This window comes from Aulonocara stuartgranti (genome assembly GCF_965226115.1).
Source record: "Aulonocara stuartgranti genome assembly, chromosome: 13".
In the NCBI taxonomy this organism is placed as follows: Eukaryota; Metazoa; Chordata; class Actinopteri; order Cichliformes; family Cichlidae; genus Aulonocara; species Aulonocara stuartgranti.
Genome location: NC_138949.1, coordinates 25,532,592 through 25,555,347, shown reverse-complemented (window position 1 = coordinate 25,555,347; position 22,756 = coordinate 25,532,592). Strand labels below are relative to the sequence as shown.

Sequence of the window (22,756 nt, the reverse complement as noted above, 5' to 3'; positions counted from 1 at the left end):
TTGTGTTAGTTGCCATATTCAAGAAGCCAAGAAACAAAGAAACCTTTATTCTTAGTCTAACAAATATCTAAATGTCCTCCATCTGTTAGTCTGGTGTTATTTTCATAGCTTTAATTCTTTGTCATATAAAAAAGAAGTATACTCTTGTCTAAGAACAAACAAAAGCATTCTCAATAAAAATACAGCTTTAAAATGAAAAGTTAGGACACCAAATATGGTTATGTTGAAAGATTTGTTGTGCTTTTCAATCAATCATTTAGATCCCAAAATGTAACAAAATATTACTTTTTACTTTTCAATATTTCTATCTATATGATTCTAGAACATTCCAAATTTATATATCTAGGTGAAGCTGTAATACCTCTATATTAAAACTAATAAGCTTTTGGGGGCAGATAAGTGGAAATAGCACAAAAAATGAACAAAAACAGACCACTGTGGAAACAGTGAAACATACCCCCCAGCTCTGACCTGGTCTCCTTCAGACACAAAAAGCAGACACACACACACTTATATGGAGAGACACTGTCTGTGTATGTGCCTGCATCCATAGACACAACAAACAATCTTCCTCTCCCTTAAAGACGGCACAGAAATCATGTGACCAGACTACATCAGAATGGACAGACGGACCTTTTTGTTCCTTGTCACAGCTCATCACATGGCAATAACCTTTCTATCACAGACACAGCAGCACTATAGCAACACTATAGCAACCAACAAACAAAATAAATCTTGCTCTTGTTGTATTGTGCCCCTTTTTAAGTTAACTGAAGAGATTATAAATGTGGGTCAAGGAAGGAAAGATAAGCGAAACAGTGATTGATGGCGACCCATTCCCGCACAAGAACTAAGACAAATTAGTTTAAGATCATTCAAGGTGAGATGTTTTTAATGTGACAAGGAAGTGGCTGATCTGCACCTCAATCTAAGATACAATCAATTGTTGAAGAACCATAATTTAGTCCTTTAGTTAGGCCTCATACAAACATTTCGCTTAAACAAAGGAAACAAAACAACGCATCCTTCGACAAACAGGAATCTACCCTTTTGACTAATCAACAACCTGTTTAAACTGGAGTGAGTCGACAGTTAAAACTGAGAATGAGGCTAATCCATGACGTAGCACATTAGCAAATATTGCCTTATAAGAGACCAAAACCCTTTAGAAGTGATAGCCTACATTATACATTAACAAAATGTGAATATTATATAATGTGAGCAGAACTCACATCCCAGATCTAAATCCTTAAAATTATTATTTGGTAAAATAAATATATTTAACATTTCAATAAGAACACAGACAGCAGCTCACACTGCATGAACAAGCCTGCAATGTTGGTCATTTGTTATGGAGTTCTATCCATGTAAATTAAGCTTTAGCTGGTAGGTAGTTGGACTTCTTTTTCTATAAATTTAAGAAGTGCTCAGGACTTTCTCTGACTCAAAATGGGTCTTTGTGTAATAGATGGCTGTCATTTCTCTTAATTTGATAAAGAAAATGAGGGTACGCTTGACTAAATGAAACATACATGAACAAAACTACTTGAGTCCTGGTGATTTTCCCCCAAGTTAACCTCTTTGCGGTGAGCTAACATTTTTGTCAACACAGGGCTTGCACTCATTTAAATGCTGTTATGGTGACAGATTCACTTCTTTCCAGCAAATTAGATCCACTCAAGTGTGTAAACAATTTCCTTGACATAGTCTATGTCAGGACTGATAACAGCCTATCACAGGAATCCAATTCATGATTATTTCAGCTGGAACAGAAAACATGAAAATCAACCTCTGTAGAGTAAAACAGTTCCTGCAAAGTTGTTAAACAACACCAACTTCAAGGCACCAGCCAGTCTGTCAGGACAGGTACAAGTTAAGTTCATTCGTGCAGCACTACAGGGAGTGCAGAATTATTAGGCAAGTTGTATTTTTGAGGAATAATTTTATTATTGAACAACAACCATGTTCTCAATGAACCCAAAAAACTCATTAATATCAAAAGCTGAATGTTTTTGGAAGTAGTTTTTAGTTTGTTTTTAGTTTTAGCTATTTTAGGGGGATATCTGTGTGTAGGGTTAGGGTTACAAGGTGAACAAGGAGGCCCTGTCATTAGTTTTTCTTCTTTTATACCCTTTCTTGCCAGCCACGCTGTGGAGTACTTGGACCCGTGTGATGGAGCATTGTCCTGCATGAACATCATGTTTTTCTTGAAGGATGCAGACCTCTTCCTGTACCACTGCTTGAAGAAGGTGTCTTCCAGAAACTGGCAGTAGGACTGGGAGTTGAGCTTGACTCCATCCTCAACCCGAAAAGGCCCCACAAGCTCATCTTTGATGATACCAGCCCAAACCAGTACTCCACCTCCACCTTGCTGGCGTCTGAGTCGGACTGGAGCTCTCTGCCCTTTACCAATCCAGCCACGGGCCCATCCATCTGGCCCATCAAGACTCACTCTCATTTCATCAGTCCATAAAACCTTAGAAAAACCAGTCTTGAGATATTTCTTGGCCCAGTCTTGACGTTTCAGCTTGTGTGTCTTGTTCAGTAGGCTTTCGAGCCTATACAGCTTGGAGTAAGACAACGTGCATGAAGAGGATGATGTGGACAAAATACTCACTTGCCTAATAATTCTGCACTCCCTGTAAAATACTTCCACTTGAAGTGAAAAGTTTTCTATTCTAACTGATCCATGTCAGCCATTAAGCCTTTGTCTGCTGGAAAATTACAGCACTTTAAAAAAGGAAACTCTATTATTCATAAACCACATTTAAAAGGCCTCTAAGGTTTCTGAGAATGACTTCACTTTTTCTTCTTTTGTGTGTGGCTCATAACAACAACGAAAGCTCGTGCAACTAATAAGTGGGCCAAGTGGAAATGGACTCTTTGGATAAATATCCAGTTAGACTGTATCCTTTTCTCACAATGAAGGTGATTGCTGATCACGAAGAATCTGATGAAGTTCAAATACTGATCCTGATGACCGTGCAAGATTTTATCTGCCCAGTTCAGATCACATTTGTGACACTTGCAACAGTAGGAAACAAAATTGGCACCCACAGAGATCCATTTACAGTTCTAGCTTCTTTTTTCTGTTCCCTGTGCTTAATTTAGATAATTATTGAAAAAGCTGATATGGTGGTTGCACTCACAGTTCCTGCCGAAGGCGTCTTATCTTGGCCTTGGCATCAGCCAACTCCACAGAGAGGTGCTGTCGGCTCTCAGTCCTCCTCATACTGGGAGAGTCACCGGGAGACTGGGTTGAACAGGGAGCCAGTGGAGAGAGCTGCACACAGTCTCTCTCCTGGGTAAGCTCGACTATAGTCTGGATGGGAGCAGAAAATAGAAGGTGAGGTGTTGTGTAAGTGCTAAGAGGGAAAAACAAAGAGGAGATTCACTGATTCAACGGAAGGACTCCCACCACCCAAAAACTAGAACAGAATAAAAAGTGCACACAGTCCCACATACAGCCCATTTTGATCTACTGCCCCCGACAGGAAATGGGATTTTAATTGAAAGCGGCTGGACTACAGTGATAATCTGGAGGCTATTAGAACCCCCTGACACACACACACACGCACGCACACACACACACACACACACACACACACACACACACACACACACACACACACACGCGCTGTATCTGTCATTGGGATCTGCACCCCATGGGTTGGAAACTCAATGACGCACGAAGTCAAAGTCAAACATACACACACACACGCATCCATGCAACAGTTAACAGTTTCAACCCTTCCTTCCTGAGGTTTCTCTTGTGTGGTAACATGAAAAAAGGAAAAATTTCCACATAACCCTGTTCGAAAGTGACCTAAAGATTTTCATCAGCAAATCTCCCCCAACAACAGAGAGAATTTCAATTCATTAAATTTTCTACACTTCTTTGTTCTTTGGTCTGCATTGTTTATGTACTTTGTCATTTTACTAATAAGCCTAAATAAGTGTATATTCACACACATATACAGTATGTCATTACCTCAAGCTGTGTGTCCCTTTCATCCACCAGGCGCTTGAGGTGGAAAGCCAGGTTTCTGGAGAGGCTGTCCAGATCCTCTGGAGGTATTTCACCACTTTCCAACCACTGCAGGTCCACTACATTTTCTTGGTTATGAGTCACCTAAAATTACCATCATATTGTCAATAAAGCTTTAGCGAATAGTGAATGTAACAGTGAACACCAGCTGAAAGGTTTAGCAAGGCTTATAACATTTTCTCTTTTGTGTTTGCTGTGGAGGAGAAATACCTCTTGGATACGTGATGCTATGGCAGCTTTGGTGTCAAAGTCCAGAGTCTGGATACGCTCAATGTACTCTTCCTTCTTCTCACACTGTAAACAGAGAGAGGAGGATGCAGGGGCAAAAGTTAAATCTCTAAATCTTCAATGAGAGAAGAAGAGCACGATATTTGAGATGTGACATAGTTGATACTGTAAGTTTAATTGGGGGTCCAGAGGAGGTTAGCAGGCCAACAATGTAAACATGAGCTGAGTGTATTCTTATACATCAGAAAGATGATAAGAGCAAAAACAGCTGAGACAGGCTCTTGAACTGAATAAGAAGATGCAAGAAGATGGAAAAATGTATTTTTTTATTTTTAATGAATAATTCTGATTAGTAGCTAGGCATCTGTGCGTTTTAATGCAGCCTTGTGGTAGGCACATTATCAAGTCAGAGTTAAGTGCATGAACACAGGTGCAGCTTCATTTGAATAAAACAATGGAGTTTGTGAAAGGTCAGTGGTTTTATCTGACGTGCAGTGAGTAAGAGCTGAATGCAGGCTTTGTCATAAGACAGGAAAAAGGTCTGCATTGTCATTCATTACACAGCGTTAGTTGTATCAGAGTTAAAGCTGGCAGTAAATCAAGGAAGACTGGACTAAACAGACTTAAACTCTTCCAAATGTGTTTTTTGGATTGAGAATTAAATTGCAAAAGTATGACCACTAAAAATGACACAAATAACAATGATATCTATTTGACCTCCTCATAAAATATCATCTTGAGTTGATAGTCGTCTTTTATGAATCTTCTTAGTCCATACTTTCACAGCAGCATGAAACCTGTATCAAATGCACTTATGTGGAGTGTTTAGGTCGACTACACTGAGCTCTTACCTGGACAGCACAGCCTAGTAGCAACAGCAACAGTTTCTTCATCTCTTCCAGACCTTGTGCTGAAGGAAGACATAGGACACAGCAGGGGAATAACTTTAAATATGTCTGCATAAAAACCCAAACAAAATTCCTGTGGAAATCAAAGATCATTTGTTACGTGTGTCTTGTTACTCCCTTTATTTGTCTGGCTTTGTGTTCAGTTTTTGTGGTTTATTAAGGAGTAAAAACACAGAGGTTAGTTAATTAGTGCTACTGATTGGTGTTTTGTTGATAGCAGTGGAAGTATTTTCCGCAGCCTCTTCATCACAACAAGCTCAGATCGATTGCATGATGTAGGTCAGTAACTAACTCATAAATTAAGCTTTACAAACTGATTTTTTTTTCAATTAGTAATAAATTTATCTTAAGGTTGTGTGTCCTTTGGAAACAGGGCTTCACACGACCAAATTCCCTGTAAAAATCAAGATGATGTAGGTTCAGATTAAAACATCAGCTTCATCTTATTTTAAGACAGGAATAAAATCATTCCCACATTTACTTCCAATAAGCCTAAATTCTTGGGTTGTTCCCATTTCCCCTTATAAAACCTTTCCTCAGATACAGTGACACGATGTTTTCCACAGCGCAGTAGGCTGGCAGGGTGAACACCCAGTACTTCCACATGTCAGGACATATTGTCAGAAACTGCTGAAACCGACAAACAGCTGCTTGCCTGCTCAACAGGCCTGAGCTCATCTGTGTGATTTGGGACTGAACAACAGCAAACCAGGTGGTGCATGTTTGTTTGTGTGTGTGTGTGTGTGTGTGTGTGTGTGTGTGTGTGTGTGTGTGTGTGTGTGTGTGTGTGTCACACACTAACTAAGTGGTATAGTTAATGCTAGTTAAGGGCATCTGTGTCTCTCTGTACTAAGACTGTGTTCCCCCAGTTGATAACCAGAGTGTGTGTGATAAGCCAGCTCATCCCGCGGCCCAGGGGGGCTAGCAAGGGCTAAAAATGTCCCGCTAAAACGATCATAAATCCAGATTAGTGACAGCATGTTCTCGATGTAGGGTGGTCTGCTTTATGGGCCAATCATCACAGCTAAACAGCAGGCATACACAAGGACAATTTTCATTGACAACTTTAATCTTCGTGGGACTTTCCAAACGACAAAAAAAGAGAGATAATGAGATGAATGAGTGATGAAAGTACTTTTCATGAAGGACTGAAAAGTACATGTTTGGAGTGGGTTGAGGTGGTTAAAAAAAGCTGTGGAAAGCAACAACTTAAGGGCATTTCACATACAGTGTGGATACAAACGGCACCTCTGAAATCCATACATTCACACAACCCGTAGAAATGCAGACTGGCAGGAAGCGAGCGCATACCATAAACATAAAACCATAAGTGGCCGCAAAAAATGACATGGTACAGACAGAGAACAGAGAACAGTGGTCAGCGTTTGCTTGGCCTAGCAGTCAGCACAGCACATGCTGCTTTCTATGTGAAAGAGCTTTTTAAAGCAACAGACACTGTTGTCGCTCCAGGATGGCAAAACAGAGACTCCCATTGCAAGTGTCTATTCAGCTATTTTACAGGTTTCTCTATACAAATCAATTATGCTTCATTCATCAGTCTTGAATCAGAGGCACAAAAGTCAATATTATTACAGAGTAGCCCTGAAGCTTTTGAGAAATTACCAGACATGTCAGAATGCAAATGAGTCAGATCAGATATTAAACTTAATCTCACAGCCCCCGTCTGTGTGACAGCCCCCGTCTCTCTGCCGGCTTGCACGTTGTGAAATATCACAGGTAATAATCCGGTGTGTTCACTGCATCCTGCCTCTAGGATGCTCTCTCTCGGCATCCTTCCCTAAAGCAAGTGGAATTTTGCCAACACCGAAAATCTATCTTGTGTGCCAACTGCTTGACAATGTCAGGACCCAACTGTGCCAACATTTGCAGCATTCATATGTGAGAAAATAACTTTCAGTTATGTTAAATATATAGTGAAGCAGGTCTCTTTTTTCCCCCCTCTCTTTTTTGAGCATTCCAGCTAGTAGACCTGGAGCTTTGCAGCAGTCTTTTTTCTTCTTTAGGCACTTATTATAGAGATGCTTCAATCATAATATGGAAATTCTCTTGTAATAGAATTTGTGCTGAAGCGCAACCAAGGAAATGAGTGGCAGGTTGTTGACAACTCAGAGGGAAACTTTCTAACCTTCTGGTATAGAAATCAGTCATAACAAGGTCAGGTGTTTTTCCACAAATCCACTGTGCGTGTGACCCAGACATGGCATGATGTCATGAAACATTTTAGAAAAAAAAAAATCAACTGAACATTTATGTCACTGCATTTTAAGTATATATTATCATTAATTAATAGTAAATACTCTTAACTCTTAATAACTGTCTCTAGAAAATAACCAGTGCTGTTTTAAGAATGAATACTGAAGTGTGCTTAGTCAGTCACTCATTATGAAGCACACAAAAAAGTGAATTTGGGCCTAGGAGGGTGACAGATAAAACTAATTCTCAGAGCCACTGGGCTTAACAATAGTCTATTAGAGCCACAGGAACCTATTCTAGTCAGGGAAGGGATTTAGCTCAGCAAATCGACTGAAGCAACCAAGGAAAGATAAGGGGCCTCATAGGATAAATAATTTATACCATCAGAGAGAGCAACCGAGAGACAGAGAGAACAAGAGCGAGAAGCGGTAAAGAGGGAAAGATGAAAGGAAGAGACACAAAAGGAGGAAAGCACCACAGCGCACAAGCAACACAAACACAAGGGAAGAATATAGAAACACAGAAACCAAAAGAGACAGAGAGCAGGAGGAAGGCGAAAAGGCAAGGTTGAAAATAAAGAAAGAAATCTCCCTCCAGCAGCAAAGAGGTCGCCTTCAATCTCTGCTGGCTTTTTGTCCTCCATCACTCTCCTCCTCTCTTATCCAATCACTTCATCCACCCATTTATTCTTTGCAACACACATCCACCCATCCTTCCTTCCTACCATCCTCTAACATTGTTATAGAGGATCTGCACCTTCTGAGACTGAGCACACTCATCTAGGCTTCCTTTTTCACCACCTTTCCCTCCTCCCTCTTTTATCCTTTAGGCAGGAAACAAAAGGTCAGAAGGACAGTTACCAACCCTTCTTCCTGCAATGCCACAGCAGTGTGTGGGAGGATGTGAGTCAATTATGAGGAAAAACAGAATTGTGTACTTCCATGCAAGCTCTGTCAGGACCCAATGGCATGCATGTCAGTAATAATACTGGTACATGCAATATGATATTGCTTTGACAAGGTGCCAGAGTCTATTCAACCCATCTCACTGGAGCAGAGGACAGGGCAGAGTTGACTAAACCTTACTTAGAGATCATTTTAGAGCAATTGTGCTTTACCCAGCATTTCCTGCACATAGATTTTATTCAGGCAGGCTACCCATTTATATTAATAGCCACCAATCCCCTAGCTCTCAGAGCTAACCCAACACTGGTTTCCTCTCCATCTACTCTGCTTATTATAGACGCACAACTGACCACAACATAGTAAAAATAGGCAGAACTTTTTTCCTCAGTTTCAGAGATTTTCATATCGGATTTTCTTGCTTAAATATATTAATTCATAAAATAAATATTTACACTATATAAGGTATTTTTGCACATGGTGAAGCAAAGTCCTATTTCAAATCTTATGCAAAGACAGTAAATTCACACAAATACACAGTGGGTGACACACAAACAGAGGTAAACATGCATCTCCACAAAACGAAAATATTTCAGCCTCAGGAACACAAATAGTCTGAGTGCTCCTATACAGTGAGGACAACCAAAGCACTGTGATCGATACTGATTTAAACTTCGAGGAAATCCACTTCTGAACTGATGTCACCGGAAACTATTTTTATGCCTACACTTTTATGCCCCTCGTAGTTTACGTATGAGTTTTCAGCATAGAGTTAAAGAGGGCTTCAGATTATGGCGTTCTTCAATATAAGGGAGCATACTGTAGGTTTTAGAAATGCTCCAAAAACACTCCACTAATTTACCTTTAAATTTTGTCTGATGACTCAATCAGCTTTGTTTTTGGCTGGTGTCAGTGAATAGCATTTTCCATTAGTAGGAGTGATGAAAAGAGGATTATAACTATAAAAGGCCACTCAATTTGCCCAAGGAAAGAAGCTATAGATTAGCTAAGATATTAGTGATGATAATTCACAGACTTTAAAACAGACTAAACAAAGGAGCTACTCTGTTTTTCTGACATGTGCACATAACCATACTGACCAGACACTACTTGCATGCACAAGGGAGTGTTTGTCTGTGCATATAACCCTGCATGTTTATGCAAGGGGAACTAGGGTTAAACCAGAGCCTTGAGGGGGGTACTACAGTGCATTCCCACTGTTCACTGTTGTGAAGACACCCCTCCCCCATCCACCAAACACACATGCATGCACTCACACACATGGAGAGCTGTCCCCTGCCCCCCCCTAATGGGAGCATAATAAAAGCCACATGGCCAATGACTTTCAGCTGGCAGTCACTGAGCCAGCAGCCAAGCTCCACAGCTAGCACTGGTCTGACTGGCTGCTGCCTTGCTGAGTGATTATCTGATGAGCTACAAGGTAAAAAGCACTAGATGAGTGAAGTCTTCCTGCTTGGTCTGGCCCACTTACATGGAGCTTCACTCCACTCGTGCAATGGGTCGACCTCGGTATCCTCTTAATATTTCCTTCAGGACTTCTAAAGGCTGCTGCGTGAGGCTGTGAAAGACTGCCAAGGTGCTGTGAAAATGGCAGTGATGTATTCAAACAAACAGACAGGGGCTGACAAGGATTAATAAACACCAAATAAAAGCAATTATGAAATCTGGTGCCAGTGATCCATACACAAAAGTATTCACTACTTGCAGCCTCTTATTGTTCATTTATTTACCTTTCATGCTAGTAGGGGCATATGAGAATTAAAAAGGGTAATTGTGACCACTAAAGAGTGCTGAAAACCCAAAAATAACAAACTGCTGTGATGAACGTATGATAAGGCAGCTGGGGGAGGATGGGTATTTAAAAAGGTACAGATCTTTCAGCAACATCTGTGACCTGAGCCTGGAAACAATACACTGAAGAGCTCATGATTAAAGTTGCAGACATCTACACAAAAGCTCTGAACCTTTGTGTGGATACTGTTTTCCCAAAGTAGAGCAACCAATCCAATGATCTTTTGTGTGTCTACTGATCTACACTGGCTGAACCCCCTCCAAATTATATATTTTAATACAGATGTATTTCTGCAACCACTACGGCATACTCTTAAATGATGACCTGCTGTTAGTTATCTTCTCCTCAGTGGCTTACTTAAGTTCATGCTGGAGTATCAAGTTGGCACTTAGGGCTGGACAAGTCAAGCTACATAAAATATTATCATGGTGTTCGAACACTTGACTCTGCACGATTGTTGCTTTTAAGGCGACTAAGACGTATTAAGTTGCATAGCTGGGAGCACCAGGTCAAAGCCTTGATGCCAAGGGGTTAAATGAATTTAACACTTTGGGTAATAGAACTCTACAGATGTGGCCGTGGGCGACTTGCTTGTGGTGGAAAATGTGTGTACAAGTTTTCACAACGCTTTCTGAGAATAGAGCTGCAGAAAGATTGTGAAACCTATAATTGGTCCACTTCACATCGCTGCAAAAATATGATCAACATTTTTCATTTTCTGCTGTTAAGTTTCGATTCAGCGTGGGTTATGAATGACATTTAACAGCTCGTTATTGTGCAGAAAAAGAAAATAAAGGCACCAAAGAGAAAGCACACATGAAACATCAAAGCACTGGATAATTTTAACAGGATTAAATTTGCATTCTGATGAAGTTTGGGGAGCTCTGCAATGTTGAATGTCCTCTTAGTGAACTGCCTGCAATGCACTTACTACCAGTGCCACTCAGCTAGAGTCAAGTTAAAACCGGCACAGGACGGGTCAGACCGTCAGTCTGTATAATGAAGACGTACTGTTTAGTACGCTGGCACTTACCAGAGAGGGGGTTCCGGCCCAGTATCAGCACATTTGGTAAAGGCATCATCACCAGCTGTTGGAGACACTCCTGTCACACAAAGAAAGAAAAAAAAAAATGTTCAGCAAGGGAGCGCAATGTCAAATATTTATTTTTAAAAAAAGAATTATGGAAAAGAAATCGAAGCAACTAAATCTAAACCAAGCCCAAATGTTACTTTAATTTGCCAGAGTTCTTGATTATTGGACTCTAAATAGCTTTAGTAGCACTACATACGTCTATCAGAGGATACTACCATCCAAGATTATCTTTTTTTTTTAGCATTGATTGTTTATCAATACATGGCTACATAGCAATAATTGAAATATTACAAGTATGATGCTCAGAGATTTGACAGTGTGGAAGTAGGAAGGTGAGATCCTTCCAAAGAAAGACAATTCTTAAATTTTTAAGAGTTACACACTGGGTGAGGCCAGATAAATCAATAGTATCTGGCTAACCATGAGATTTCGTGCATTGGTAGTGACTGCATATGTGAGATGATGCAAGTGGCAGTGGTGTGCATGTGGGTTAAATAGCTGGTGTGGTTTATGCCGCAGGGCCCTCTACATTCACATTTCAATCATCATAACCAAAATGAAACCAAACCAACAAATTACACTCAGGTAGACAAATGCACCAATGTGTACATCTGCACATACTGACAATGTTGGTGTTGATGCTTTCATTTTAGTCAAATTAAAGGTGCGGCAATGGTACAAAAACAGCTAGAAACAAATGACTTCAAATCATCATAATAATAAGATGTCTAATGCCATTTAAAAGGCTATATAAATTTCCTTTTAGAGGTCCACAACCATAAATAGATCATTTTTCACCCAAACTTTACATTGCTGCTCTCTCTCTGTATGCAACTCTATTCTAGACACAGTGTCTTTCAGACCACCTTTCAGAAAAGTTCTGTTTGCCTTGCATGGTTGGAACAAACAATAAGACAAAAGACTACTGTTGGCTAACCGTAAACCTCATGAGAACACGAGTAGCCATCAGCCAGTGGAGCCAGAACCAGAATCAGGCAAACAACGAGAACCTGCAACAGAAGACACTGTTTGGATGCCCTTACCATTTTCTCAAAGACCCGCACTGCAGCAAAAAAAGGCAACATGGAAACAAACCAACTCCCTCCCAGTCCTTGTTTACTGGTTTAAAATTGGTCTTAAAGTTTCCCCAGTTTCTGCCCCTTGCTGTTAAAATGTTGACATAACTTTGGCCTCTGGGCATATAATTATACCCACATTAGCCATGTAACAAAACAGCACAGAGTATTTTCCTGGTAGTGGTGTGGAAATCTTACTATAATACATGAAATCTGTCTTTTTCTACCAGCTCCTCCTGGACCAGTGGCTGAGCAACAAATCTGGCACGTGAGAACTTTAGTATTTCTGCACCTAAAACGCCTGATGAAAGCACCCTATTATTTTAAATTAATGACAACATCATTTATATCCACAAATGACATATGATGTGATGACGCCATCATGGTGCCAATCAACCACCAAGCAGCAGACTAAAATTACCTATTTTCATCATATAAACAGCATCTACCAGCCCTATTTTTTGTGATCAAGTATATCAGTTTGGACGAAGCATGAAGAGGTAAAAATAATAGTATAGCCTGGGCTTGTAGTAGTAAGGAGTCATCAATGTCTGGCATTTAACCAAGACTTGAAGGTGCAGCCTGAGCTACTGTAAAAGAATAAAAATGTTGGTCTGTAGGGTGCTTGTTCTCTGCCGGAGGTCATTAGGCAAATGTATTACCCGGCGATACAGACAAACAAAACAAAAAGCTGGACCCCAACAAGGTGTTTCAGACACCTAATAACAACTAGTATTTTCTGAAGTAGACAATTCCTTTTGACATGGGCTTTGTAACTTCTGCAGATATTACACATGCACAAAAAGGAAAAAACACAATAAATGAAAGTGGACAAGATAGGCAAAAGGTAAAATATGGCCTCCTTAAAAAAGGGAAAGAAAGGAAAGAAAAGAAAAACAGCAAACTGCCATAAAGCAACATCTGTAAAATTCAGAAAGTTCCAGCTAACCATCTGGTAGAAACTGTACACAGCTAACTGCCACAGTGTTCATGGTCTAAACTTTTAGAGCAGTATAAACCAACCCTAAACCACATGTCTGATTGCAAAGGAAGAGATGGGTTCTTTAAATAGAATATACATAAAGGTCAGCTAACTTGAATATTTCATACTTACCTGATGGCAGAGAACAACTTGAACTCATCTGACCTGACAGTCGACTATTCTGTGCAGTGCACTGCTGCAGTCATGACAACGAGGCTTATATTAGTAAAGGGTTTTGCAGAAGTTCTGCGTGTGCAGTAATTAACTGCTCTATACATACTCTGTGACCTCACCGTAGAAGGAGAAAAAAAAAAGAAAAAAAAAACTGACATCACTTGGTGGTGGCTGGCTAAAAATTGAACCACATCTGTTGCTGCTTTGAAACATTTCCAAAATAATCAACCAGCTACATTCAGCTGATGAATTCAAAACTGTATCCCTGTATAACTTAGGGAACTACACAATAGGATATAATAGGAACTAAAAAACTACAACTTTTGGCCAATTTCACGTTTTCATTAATAGGCTCTCTTTACTGAGATATATGAAAATATGCATATATTTATGTACACACAAGAAATTTCTAGATTTGCTTCAAAATCTCAGTGCAGCTTTTCCCATCTCCATATAACTGTTTGTACACATGGCTGCAGTTTGAGAAACATGTATGGGCCAGTATATTTTTCATGTCAAAGGAAATTTAAGGAATTTAAGGAAATGTAAGTTGCAAACACAATTTCAGCACTATTATCCTTATCAGAGTCCTGCAGCAGAAGCAGCAGCTCTGACAACCTTTGTCAGCTGTTTGGATTGATGAAGAGAGAGAGAACCGCCGGTTCACACAGGAAGGTATACAGAGGATGGGGTGACAGATGTTCAGTGCATTTCTCACATCTGGTTTTAAACAGATAGCCGCATAGTCTGAAAGACTGACAAATAACGAGCTATAACAAAAAGCTAGGGCTGTGCAAATAATTATATTTAATTATGATTTTCCATTGTTTGCTAAGGGTGCAATAATTCATAATTAAGATACAAATGACAATAATATATCAGTTTTGTCTTCATGTAGTGTCGTACCCATGTGGATACCTGTGTTTAAGGATTGGTCAGATAATGAGTGGACTGGAAATATATCAGAGTAAACACGTTTATTGCCAAAATTGTTATTTTGCCCTCCCATCCCCTCTAAAGAAAAACTGAAGTAAAATGTTAAATGGTAGCTTTGGAAAATTGTTACAACCTTAACGACGAACATGAACAAAAACTTTTTTTCCCCCTCCACTGTGAAGTTTATTTTGAGCCAAGAAAGGAAGCCTTTAATTAGAGGACACAAACCTGCAGAAAAATCATTAATACTTCAACTGAGTTAATGGATGATGTTCCTTAAGTTGAATATACGACCAAAATAATTGTGATTTTGATTTTTGGCCGTCATCAAATAGCACTACAACATGGTTCACATGGTCTTAGTTTGTTGTTGTCTTTTTTTAGACTGTAATATTTTAGTTGAAGAACGTTAGACTCACCAAATTTCCTTTAATAATTTGATAACAGAAATGATGCACAGAGACGCTTCACTAAAATGGGGTAAAGGTGAGAGTAGGGGGGGGGGGGGGGGGGGGGTCGCAGTAACAGGCAGTAATGGTTATTAGGTCCGAAGCGTGGTTGCCATGGTTTCATCCCAGTGGTGATAACAGCAGTGACCCTAGCTGCTATGTCTCTCTTCCTCTGTCTACACTGGTGTCTGAGCATGCACGGAGGAACGAAAGGAGTCATCATACATTTCCAAAGCAATTTCCAGAAAAGCTTACATATAATTTGCATTTCTGAAATTATAACTTCAAGTGCTTTTTGTAAAGAGCAATAAATGTTATAGCATTTTACAAGTAAATACTTAGCAATAAACAAATGTGGTAATGGCAAATACAACACTGATAACAATGACAAAATGGAGCGATAACAGTGACCAATGTCTGGCTGTTCCAGGCCGAAGCGACCAAACGGCCATAACGTCTGAAGGCTGAGACAGATTGACTCAACAAGCGTCAGACAGAATAATCAGCGTATCTCAGACGCCCACAGTTGGCATCTCACAGAGAGGCATTTGGTGTGCCTGACAGCCAATTCACCATGTAGAACTCATGACAGCCGCTTTGGGTGAAATTCATCTGATTTTAAAGGGCAAAAATAGAAGCCAAAATATGCTAAAGGAAACTAAAGAGCCTGGAGTCACCGTCTAAAATTTGGGGAAATTTTCAGCACTCTGCTTTTATTATCTCTTTGGTATTCAGAGTGAATAAGCGCACACAGAGAGCTACACTTCAGACTCACTCCATTGCTGTTTAATATAGTACCACAAGTTCAGCCTGGGGAAAAATATTTTTGCCTTTGCTGCTGTGGAAACCAGACAAGTTTTAAACATTTGTGCCTTTTTGATGGTAAAACACCAGCAGAACATGATTTTTATAAGGTCAACTGAGCATTTGAGAGTACTAAATAAATAAACAAAGAAGTCATTTACTAGATTGACACAAACACTTCTTTTCCTACAACCACCTGTCCCACTGCTGACCGCTGCTCCTCATCCATTCATGGTCACACCTGTCCCCTTCCATGCTAGCATGTGTTCGCCTTGCAAGCTCTGTTTTCTCGCACTCTCATTTCATGACAACCATGTAATGACAACTGAGTTTAGTGCTTTATGTTCACACTTCAAGTATAGCTTTTCATTTGCAAAGGCAAACTTTCACTTTTCAAAGACCTGGATTTATATAATCATTTTGTTACTTTAATTTATTAGAATGTTTCCACTGATCATTTGTAAACATAAATAACTATGGAGAAATAGATATTATAAAACAGTCTCAGGGCTCGCAAAAATCGCTAGCCTGACGTCCCGGAGCTAGCGATATCTCCGGTCGGGCGACCAAAATCTATCTCAGCCCCGCCCGTTGGGTTATCATATAGCTATATTAATTATGCTATATTAATTATGTCATTAATTTGCAGCTTCTATGGCATAAAACCAGCTAATACTGATGGATTTGTCTGGGTGCATGACCTTTGTCATAGTCTGATACTCTTCTTCATGACCCATGTTGTGATTTGGCACTACAGCTGATTCATTCACTGATTCATCACCCAACTTCCTCTTCTGCTTTGTTAAAGACTTTATAAAAGAATGAACTACACCGTGGACAGTTTTTCCTTCTGTTCTTCCCCCACTGACACTGAAGAACACTTCGTAGTCTTTGATCTTGTGATATGTCTGGGTGTTAGCTTGGAGCTTTGTCAAAAAAAACTCAAGACAGCGTGCACTACATCTCTGCAGCTGACTTTATAACTTAGAAGAAAAAAAATATAAGACTGGAGCTTGACAGCATTCACGCAGACTAAATGTGTGGGAAATGTTCACAGTATAACATCATGGCGCAGTCACAGCTTCATATATTTTACCCAGACTGTGGGAGGGAGGTGTAGGGTATGTCGACTATAGGTTTCTGACAAGGTATAGGTGTTATAGGTAAGATCAGGTCCAGCACTTTCAAGTATGGTGCTATTTAAATTGACTTTTTTCCCTTCAAGAGCGTGAGTAATAGCATGCTTTGAGGATTAATTAGAGGCGAATAATAAAAACTAAACTACAGTAGCCTAATATGCATCTTGGATTAGCTGGCAAAGGCTTAGCTCACATACATAAAACATGATGGGCATTGCAGGAGAGAGACCAGCCATCACACTGAGCATGTCATGGCAATGTGCTACAAACACCAAGGGATGCATGTGCACACACACTTACTGTCATACAGATTTCAAGTGGAAAGCCTTCAGTGCTTTATCCGAACTGTGACAGCAGAAATGTCCTTAGCCAAGTCAATATGACAGCCTCCAATACTACAAATGTCTAATCATTTCCATTTCACACATGGGGGATGTGGAATAGCCAATCATTAAACTAAATTTAAAAAAATAAAAAAAAAAAGAGACGTTATTCAGACATTGAGAGGCATGTGTGATGAGCAAGGGGGGAAATGAGGAGAGAATGGGGAAAATGGCAAAGATGGAGAAATGAAAGAAAGAGAGCTACAGCTTTGATTCCATCACTTTTCACTCCAGGCACGCAGTGCTGGGCTCCTCCTCCTCCTCTTTTCTCATCTTTCTTTACCCCACCATCCCCCTATCCTGACACTATATTGCTGTATTATTGATTCCATGAGGATCCACAGCTCCTCAACACTGGCTGCTCTTGCATCCTACAGAGACATTTAGACAGGTTGCTAAAATGAGGTACAGGTTAAGTGGAAGCTTATCCACACACCCACCCCCATACATCCACCCAAACCTTGGAATATACTCCCTCAACATGTTCTCTCTGCACACACAGCTGTCATCATGTAGTATGTGTGAACAAAAAGTGGAAATACTTAAAAACATATTGCACTTCCTCTTTCCCTTTGTATTATTGAGCCATTTCCTCTGATAGGCGAAGCAAAAACATCCTCAATTGAAACGTAAGATAAACCCAAAGCATGTACAATAGAATACATTAAGAAAATTGCAAGGCAGATGATCATTTTGAGATCTGCAGACATCTCTATTGTCTAAGGCTCAAGGTCAGTGAATGGACGTGCTGAGAATGGAGATAATCTTCTTGCAGATGAGATTTGCACCTCGAGCTGCGAAAACCATGCGAAAATTAATACACATTACAGTATGTGTGCAAGTTTGCTGTGTGTTCAGTGTTGTCCATAGAGAGGTCATAAGCTGGCTGTGCTTTGGTCACACAGGACTGCTCTTTGTTAAGGTAGCCCTCTCAACACTCACACCTTCCATCTCTCCACCCAAGCACAAGTTCCGCTACCGGCAGAGCTTTAACAGGGGACTAATTGTGCAGTATGTGTGTGCTTGTACACATGCTGCCTGAGCCCTGAAAGCTTGAATCACACCCATTCTGCTGAGTGGAGTGTTACCATAGAAATGAGGAGATTGATTTATTCTCCCCATGCTCAAGAGTCTGAAGCACGTGGTACAGTAAATGTTCAGGAGCAGGCGTACACACACACACCTCTGCAGAGAAAAACTGCAGAGATTATGAACTTGAAAAGGTTACAGCCAACAACAATGGGAAGGACCATGCTTCCGCTTTCTCTCATATCTATCGCACACACACCAAGCACTTTAAACGCCAGATCACACGACATCCCCACTGACCAAATCAATGCAGGAAAAGCTTTTCCTGTTGTTCAATGTGGTAAAGCCATTTTTACACTCATTTGAATTCATCCAGTGACATATTAAGGTTTCCTCTTTAAGTCTAAATGATCACCTTATTACAGCTTAAACTGATGGAAAACTTATTACAGCAGTGGTCCTGGGTATGTATACATATCACACTGTTACATAGCTACATAGTAACTGCAAAGTCCTCTGAAAACCCTATGCTGTAACCTTTGGTGTAACCTAATGTAGACCTCCCCAGAAGTGCAATGACATGTCAGGTAGTTACATCAGTGCGTTCATTACCGTCGATTCTTCCAGTGTATTTCTGGCTTCTAGTTTTTGAATTTATCAGTGAGAGAATAGCAATAATAGCCTCAATATAAGGAATAATATTAATAGCATTCACATAAGAACTCGAAAATGTCAGCAAATTCCTAGATGGAGAATGCGCCAACTACAGGATTAGACATGACGGGTCAAATGAAATGGAGGGACCTATATAGGAACCTTACATAGGTTGCGTCTAAATCAGGCCTTACCCTACAGTCGCTTTTGGGGAGAAGGTGAAGTTTCTCTGTAGCAAGTCAAACTATTGATGGGACTCTGGAAACCATCCAGCTTTCTAGCTTAAATCATCTGCAGTCAGGTAAATGTAACTGTGTGTCATTAGCAATGTTAAAGAATAACACAGCTTTTCTTGATAAGTTGACCTGGTGGTAAAAATTTAAACAGTAACAGTCTCACGGCTGTCGACCAGGGAAGACCGCATGAGATAAAGCTGGAGCTAAAATTCCCAAGACAAACAGGAAGTCACATCCATCCATCAAGGTATGATAAAAATCCAGACTAATGCATTTTGCAGTCATTTATAAGGCCAGTTTATTCATAGTTTATCTCTGCTGCTGTCACCGTGTGTGAGAGATGAATGAGTTAGCAAGGGAGGAAGTAGATACAGAAAGAAAGAAAGGAAGACAAGTTACTTTCAACACACACGTTTTAATAATAATAAAATAGCTGCATGAATTACACCTCATGTACCATGGCTCACTCTTCACTGCTCTGGCCACGTTTGAATAAAGTCAGCAATGTTTCATATCTCATGTCTGTAAGAGGCCTAAAAGAGCTGTAGGTACACTTAAGGGGTTTGCACAAGAGAACAAGGGGCAAGCCAACATAATTCTGTGAGCTTATTGGTCAAAGTAATATTTTAAGAGGAGAACAAAAATAAACTTTGATGGTCTCAGAGAAACTAACAAGTGAACAGCTTACCTGAACTGACAGCTTATCAAACTGAGTAAAAATCCACAAAAAAGGTTTGAGAATTATTTTTTAAATGAACACTTTATTAAAATTACTTTACTACTATTGTCAGTGGAGCCTTGCAGAAAGTGGTTACAAGCAAAAACAACTGAATTTTAGGAAAGAAATAAAAATCAAGAGTCACTCTTGGCAATAAAAACTACCATGAAAAGAGCAGCAGTGAGGGTCCACTGATAGCCAGATGGACAGATCATCATTTACATGAAGAGGAGTAGGCAAATGCACCATTAGTGCCCAGTTCCTTTGTTCATTGCTGGTATCCATCAGCTAGAGTGCTTTTAACAAGAGAGCCCCGAGGCAGAACGAGTGAACGGGTTGATCCTGCTGCTTGTCTCAAAGGTGTTGGCAGGTGGGCTGGGGAAGCCCTGCCCCACCACCCACTATCCAGTCATCCCTAGGGCTGTGCTTTACACTGACTGGAAAACTTTGTCTGATGCTACAGACGTCTTTGTAGTAATTATTGCTCTCTTTGATGCATAATTCAAATTAGCTTGGTTGTTTCTGTTGTCAATTCTGTAATGTGCTAAACCGTTTTGGAGCAGTAAATCTGAGTGGTTGTGTAAATGTGTTGCTGAAAATTGAATTTTTGGAGATTTCAAAGACACAGTGGGCTTTTTCTGCATTTATGTTTGAGAAAAGTGCAACTGTTCACTGACGCTTCCAATAAAATGTCACTCTTATCTTCAGTAAGTCCATAACAGAGACATAGCAGACATGCCTTAGTTCAGTAATAGAAAAAGAAGAACCTAGCTCTTAGCTTCCCCTTAAAAACAACATCTATAAATATCTCCCTTTTGGCATACAGGAACTGTCTCTGCATTTAACTGCCACAAATTCCTGTTATGCTTTATCTTACTAGGCACATCCACAAACACTTGCAGATCAATGTGCACGCAGAGGAGCAGAGGCAAGCTAATGTTCAGTTCCCACTGAAGGCTGTGATTATTTGGTGTGAACGGTGAGAGGTTCTGGGTTTAAAATGGAACAACACTTAATACCAACCTTCATAAAATCTGAAGAAAAAAAAAAGTGAGTTCGTTTACTGACTCATGCATCTCACAATATAGGTTTGTTTACAGTAAGCAGCCAACCAGAAAGCCAGTGGCAAAAGGTGACACATGGATGACATTCACTACAATATTTCTTTGACATTCTTTGATGTTTGACATTACTCAGAAAACCATCAACATGAAAGTGAAACCAGAAATTCAAACTTTTATTTATTTTTGAGTATCCTCAAGTTAAAATAACAGTTTCTGGCACAATTTCATGTAGCTCAGTGCTCAGACTGTCCCATATTTATAAAACTGAAATTTCTACTGTATTCAGTGAATGGCAGGAACTTTTCTGTTATTTGCTGTTTTTTTGTTACCCATCTACTGTGGAGTATAATTTTATTTCAAAGTTAAAAGTCCAAAAATGTATGCCTTCCCTTATATTTCAAAAAGCTGTTCAGCAGGTAGGATTAAGTCTTTGCCAGGCCGATTCTGGCCCCTGGGATTTACGTTGGCCTCTGCACCTTTTCTCAGAAAAGTAATAATACCGGGTTTTGCAAACCCAAAACAACTGCCAGCTTCAATTTGACAGTTTGGGGCCATGTGTCATGTACAGTCAATTTGCTTTTGAAGCGATTGTTTTGAAGACAGGAACCAGGTCTGCAACATCTGCAATCTGTGTTTATAAACAGTGTTTTGATATAGCAAAATAACCAGAATCCAACCAACTAGCAACCACTTTTCTGTGAAAAGAAACACTATGCAAAAAAGAGTTGTGCTCGTTGGTGATTCACACTGTCTGCATTCATAAATAAGACGACAATGTTTTGCAAACAGTTGCTAATCTATCCGAGCGTGACTGCAGTTGAGGACCACAACTATCTGCAGATCACTTGCTTCCTACCAGGCAACCTGTGCCATCAGCTTGCGATCATTGCCATTTTATTTTTACTCCAGTGTGCTGAGCCATAAGACAATGACTGCCCCCTTCCTCCAGTCTATTCACGTCTTTTCTCATTTTCCTAACTCTGACAACCTCTATAGACAAATTGTTCTAAATTCTTCTGCCCTTTTTCAATATAAGTATGAGCATTTTTCAATATTTATTAGCTCCAAAGCCAACATAACCACCTCAGTGTTGCACGTGACTGCAGAGAAAGGTAAACACCAACAATATCCATTACAGTGTAACCTCCAAGGGATTCAGTGATATAAATCAAGCTTTTAAGTTCTTATTTGTATAGTCAGGTAATCTGATTAGCGACTTAATCAGGCTGTCTGGCATCTGTCAGTTTTTGAGACTCTTCAATTGTCTTTGCTTTAACCAAGTTATTGTTTTGGGAACAGAATAAAAAAAGATAGTTTATTTCATGATTTGAGCCAGACAGATCAATATGAATCAACTCCAAACCTTATTATATATGCCTAGAGTGATGTATGACTGACTGCTACCTGTGTAAGAGTTCAAAAACTGAGCTATTAAACTATTATAATCTACAGGACTTATTCAGAATAGCCAGCATGTGAGTCTGCATGACAAAGCACATTTAGCCTGCAGCTACAAGCACATGCCCTAATAAACTGATTTGCTCATGACTGATGCTGAAAGGACTGTGTGAGTAAGTTCAGACTTGGTGAAAATATACAAATACAGTACAATTTCTAGCAGAAAGCAATAAAACATAATCAGTATCTTGAGGCAAAGGCTACAACAAGAAAGATGCAAACATTATCCATCTGTGAAGTCAAGCCAGCCACACAATTTCAAAGGTTTCACCCTTATGCTTTCTCAGGTTTAGCTGATGGATAAAAGATCTGAAGCTTGGATTACAAATTCAAACACCAAATGCTCTTTTGAAACAACAGCAAAGAGAAAATGTGAAATAAAGGGTTTGAAAGGACTTTAGAACTGCTGCTCGCTGGTAAAGTGCTTACAGATCACCGTTAAACATGC

General features: G+C 39.8%; 1 protein-coding gene across 7 annotated transcripts in view; it reads right to left on the bottom strand.

Moving 5' to 3' along the window:
• Positions 1–22,756, bottom strand: part of ccdc88ab (coiled-coil domain containing 88Ab) — a 63,819-nt gene that overhangs the window by 24,423 nt on the left and 16,640 nt on the right. For all 7 annotated transcript variants that reach the window (XR_014280452.1, XR_014280453.1, XM_082557055.1 and 4 more), the window contains 5 exons: positions 11,147–11,216; positions 5,128–5,186; positions 4,259–4,342; positions 3,992–4,132; positions 3,150–3,322 (listed from right to left, as the gene is read on the bottom strand). Coding sequence is in view for 5 of the 7 variants with exons in the window: in XM_082557055.1 (XP_082413181.1) it covers positions 3,150–3,322; positions 3,992–4,132; positions 4,259–4,342; positions 5,128–5,186; positions 11,147–11,216 (527 nt within the window). In the remaining 2 variants the exon portion in view is untranslated. The remainder of the gene's footprint in view (positions 1–3,149; positions 3,323–3,991; positions 4,133–4,258; positions 4,343–5,127; positions 5,187–11,146; positions 11,217–22,756) is intronic.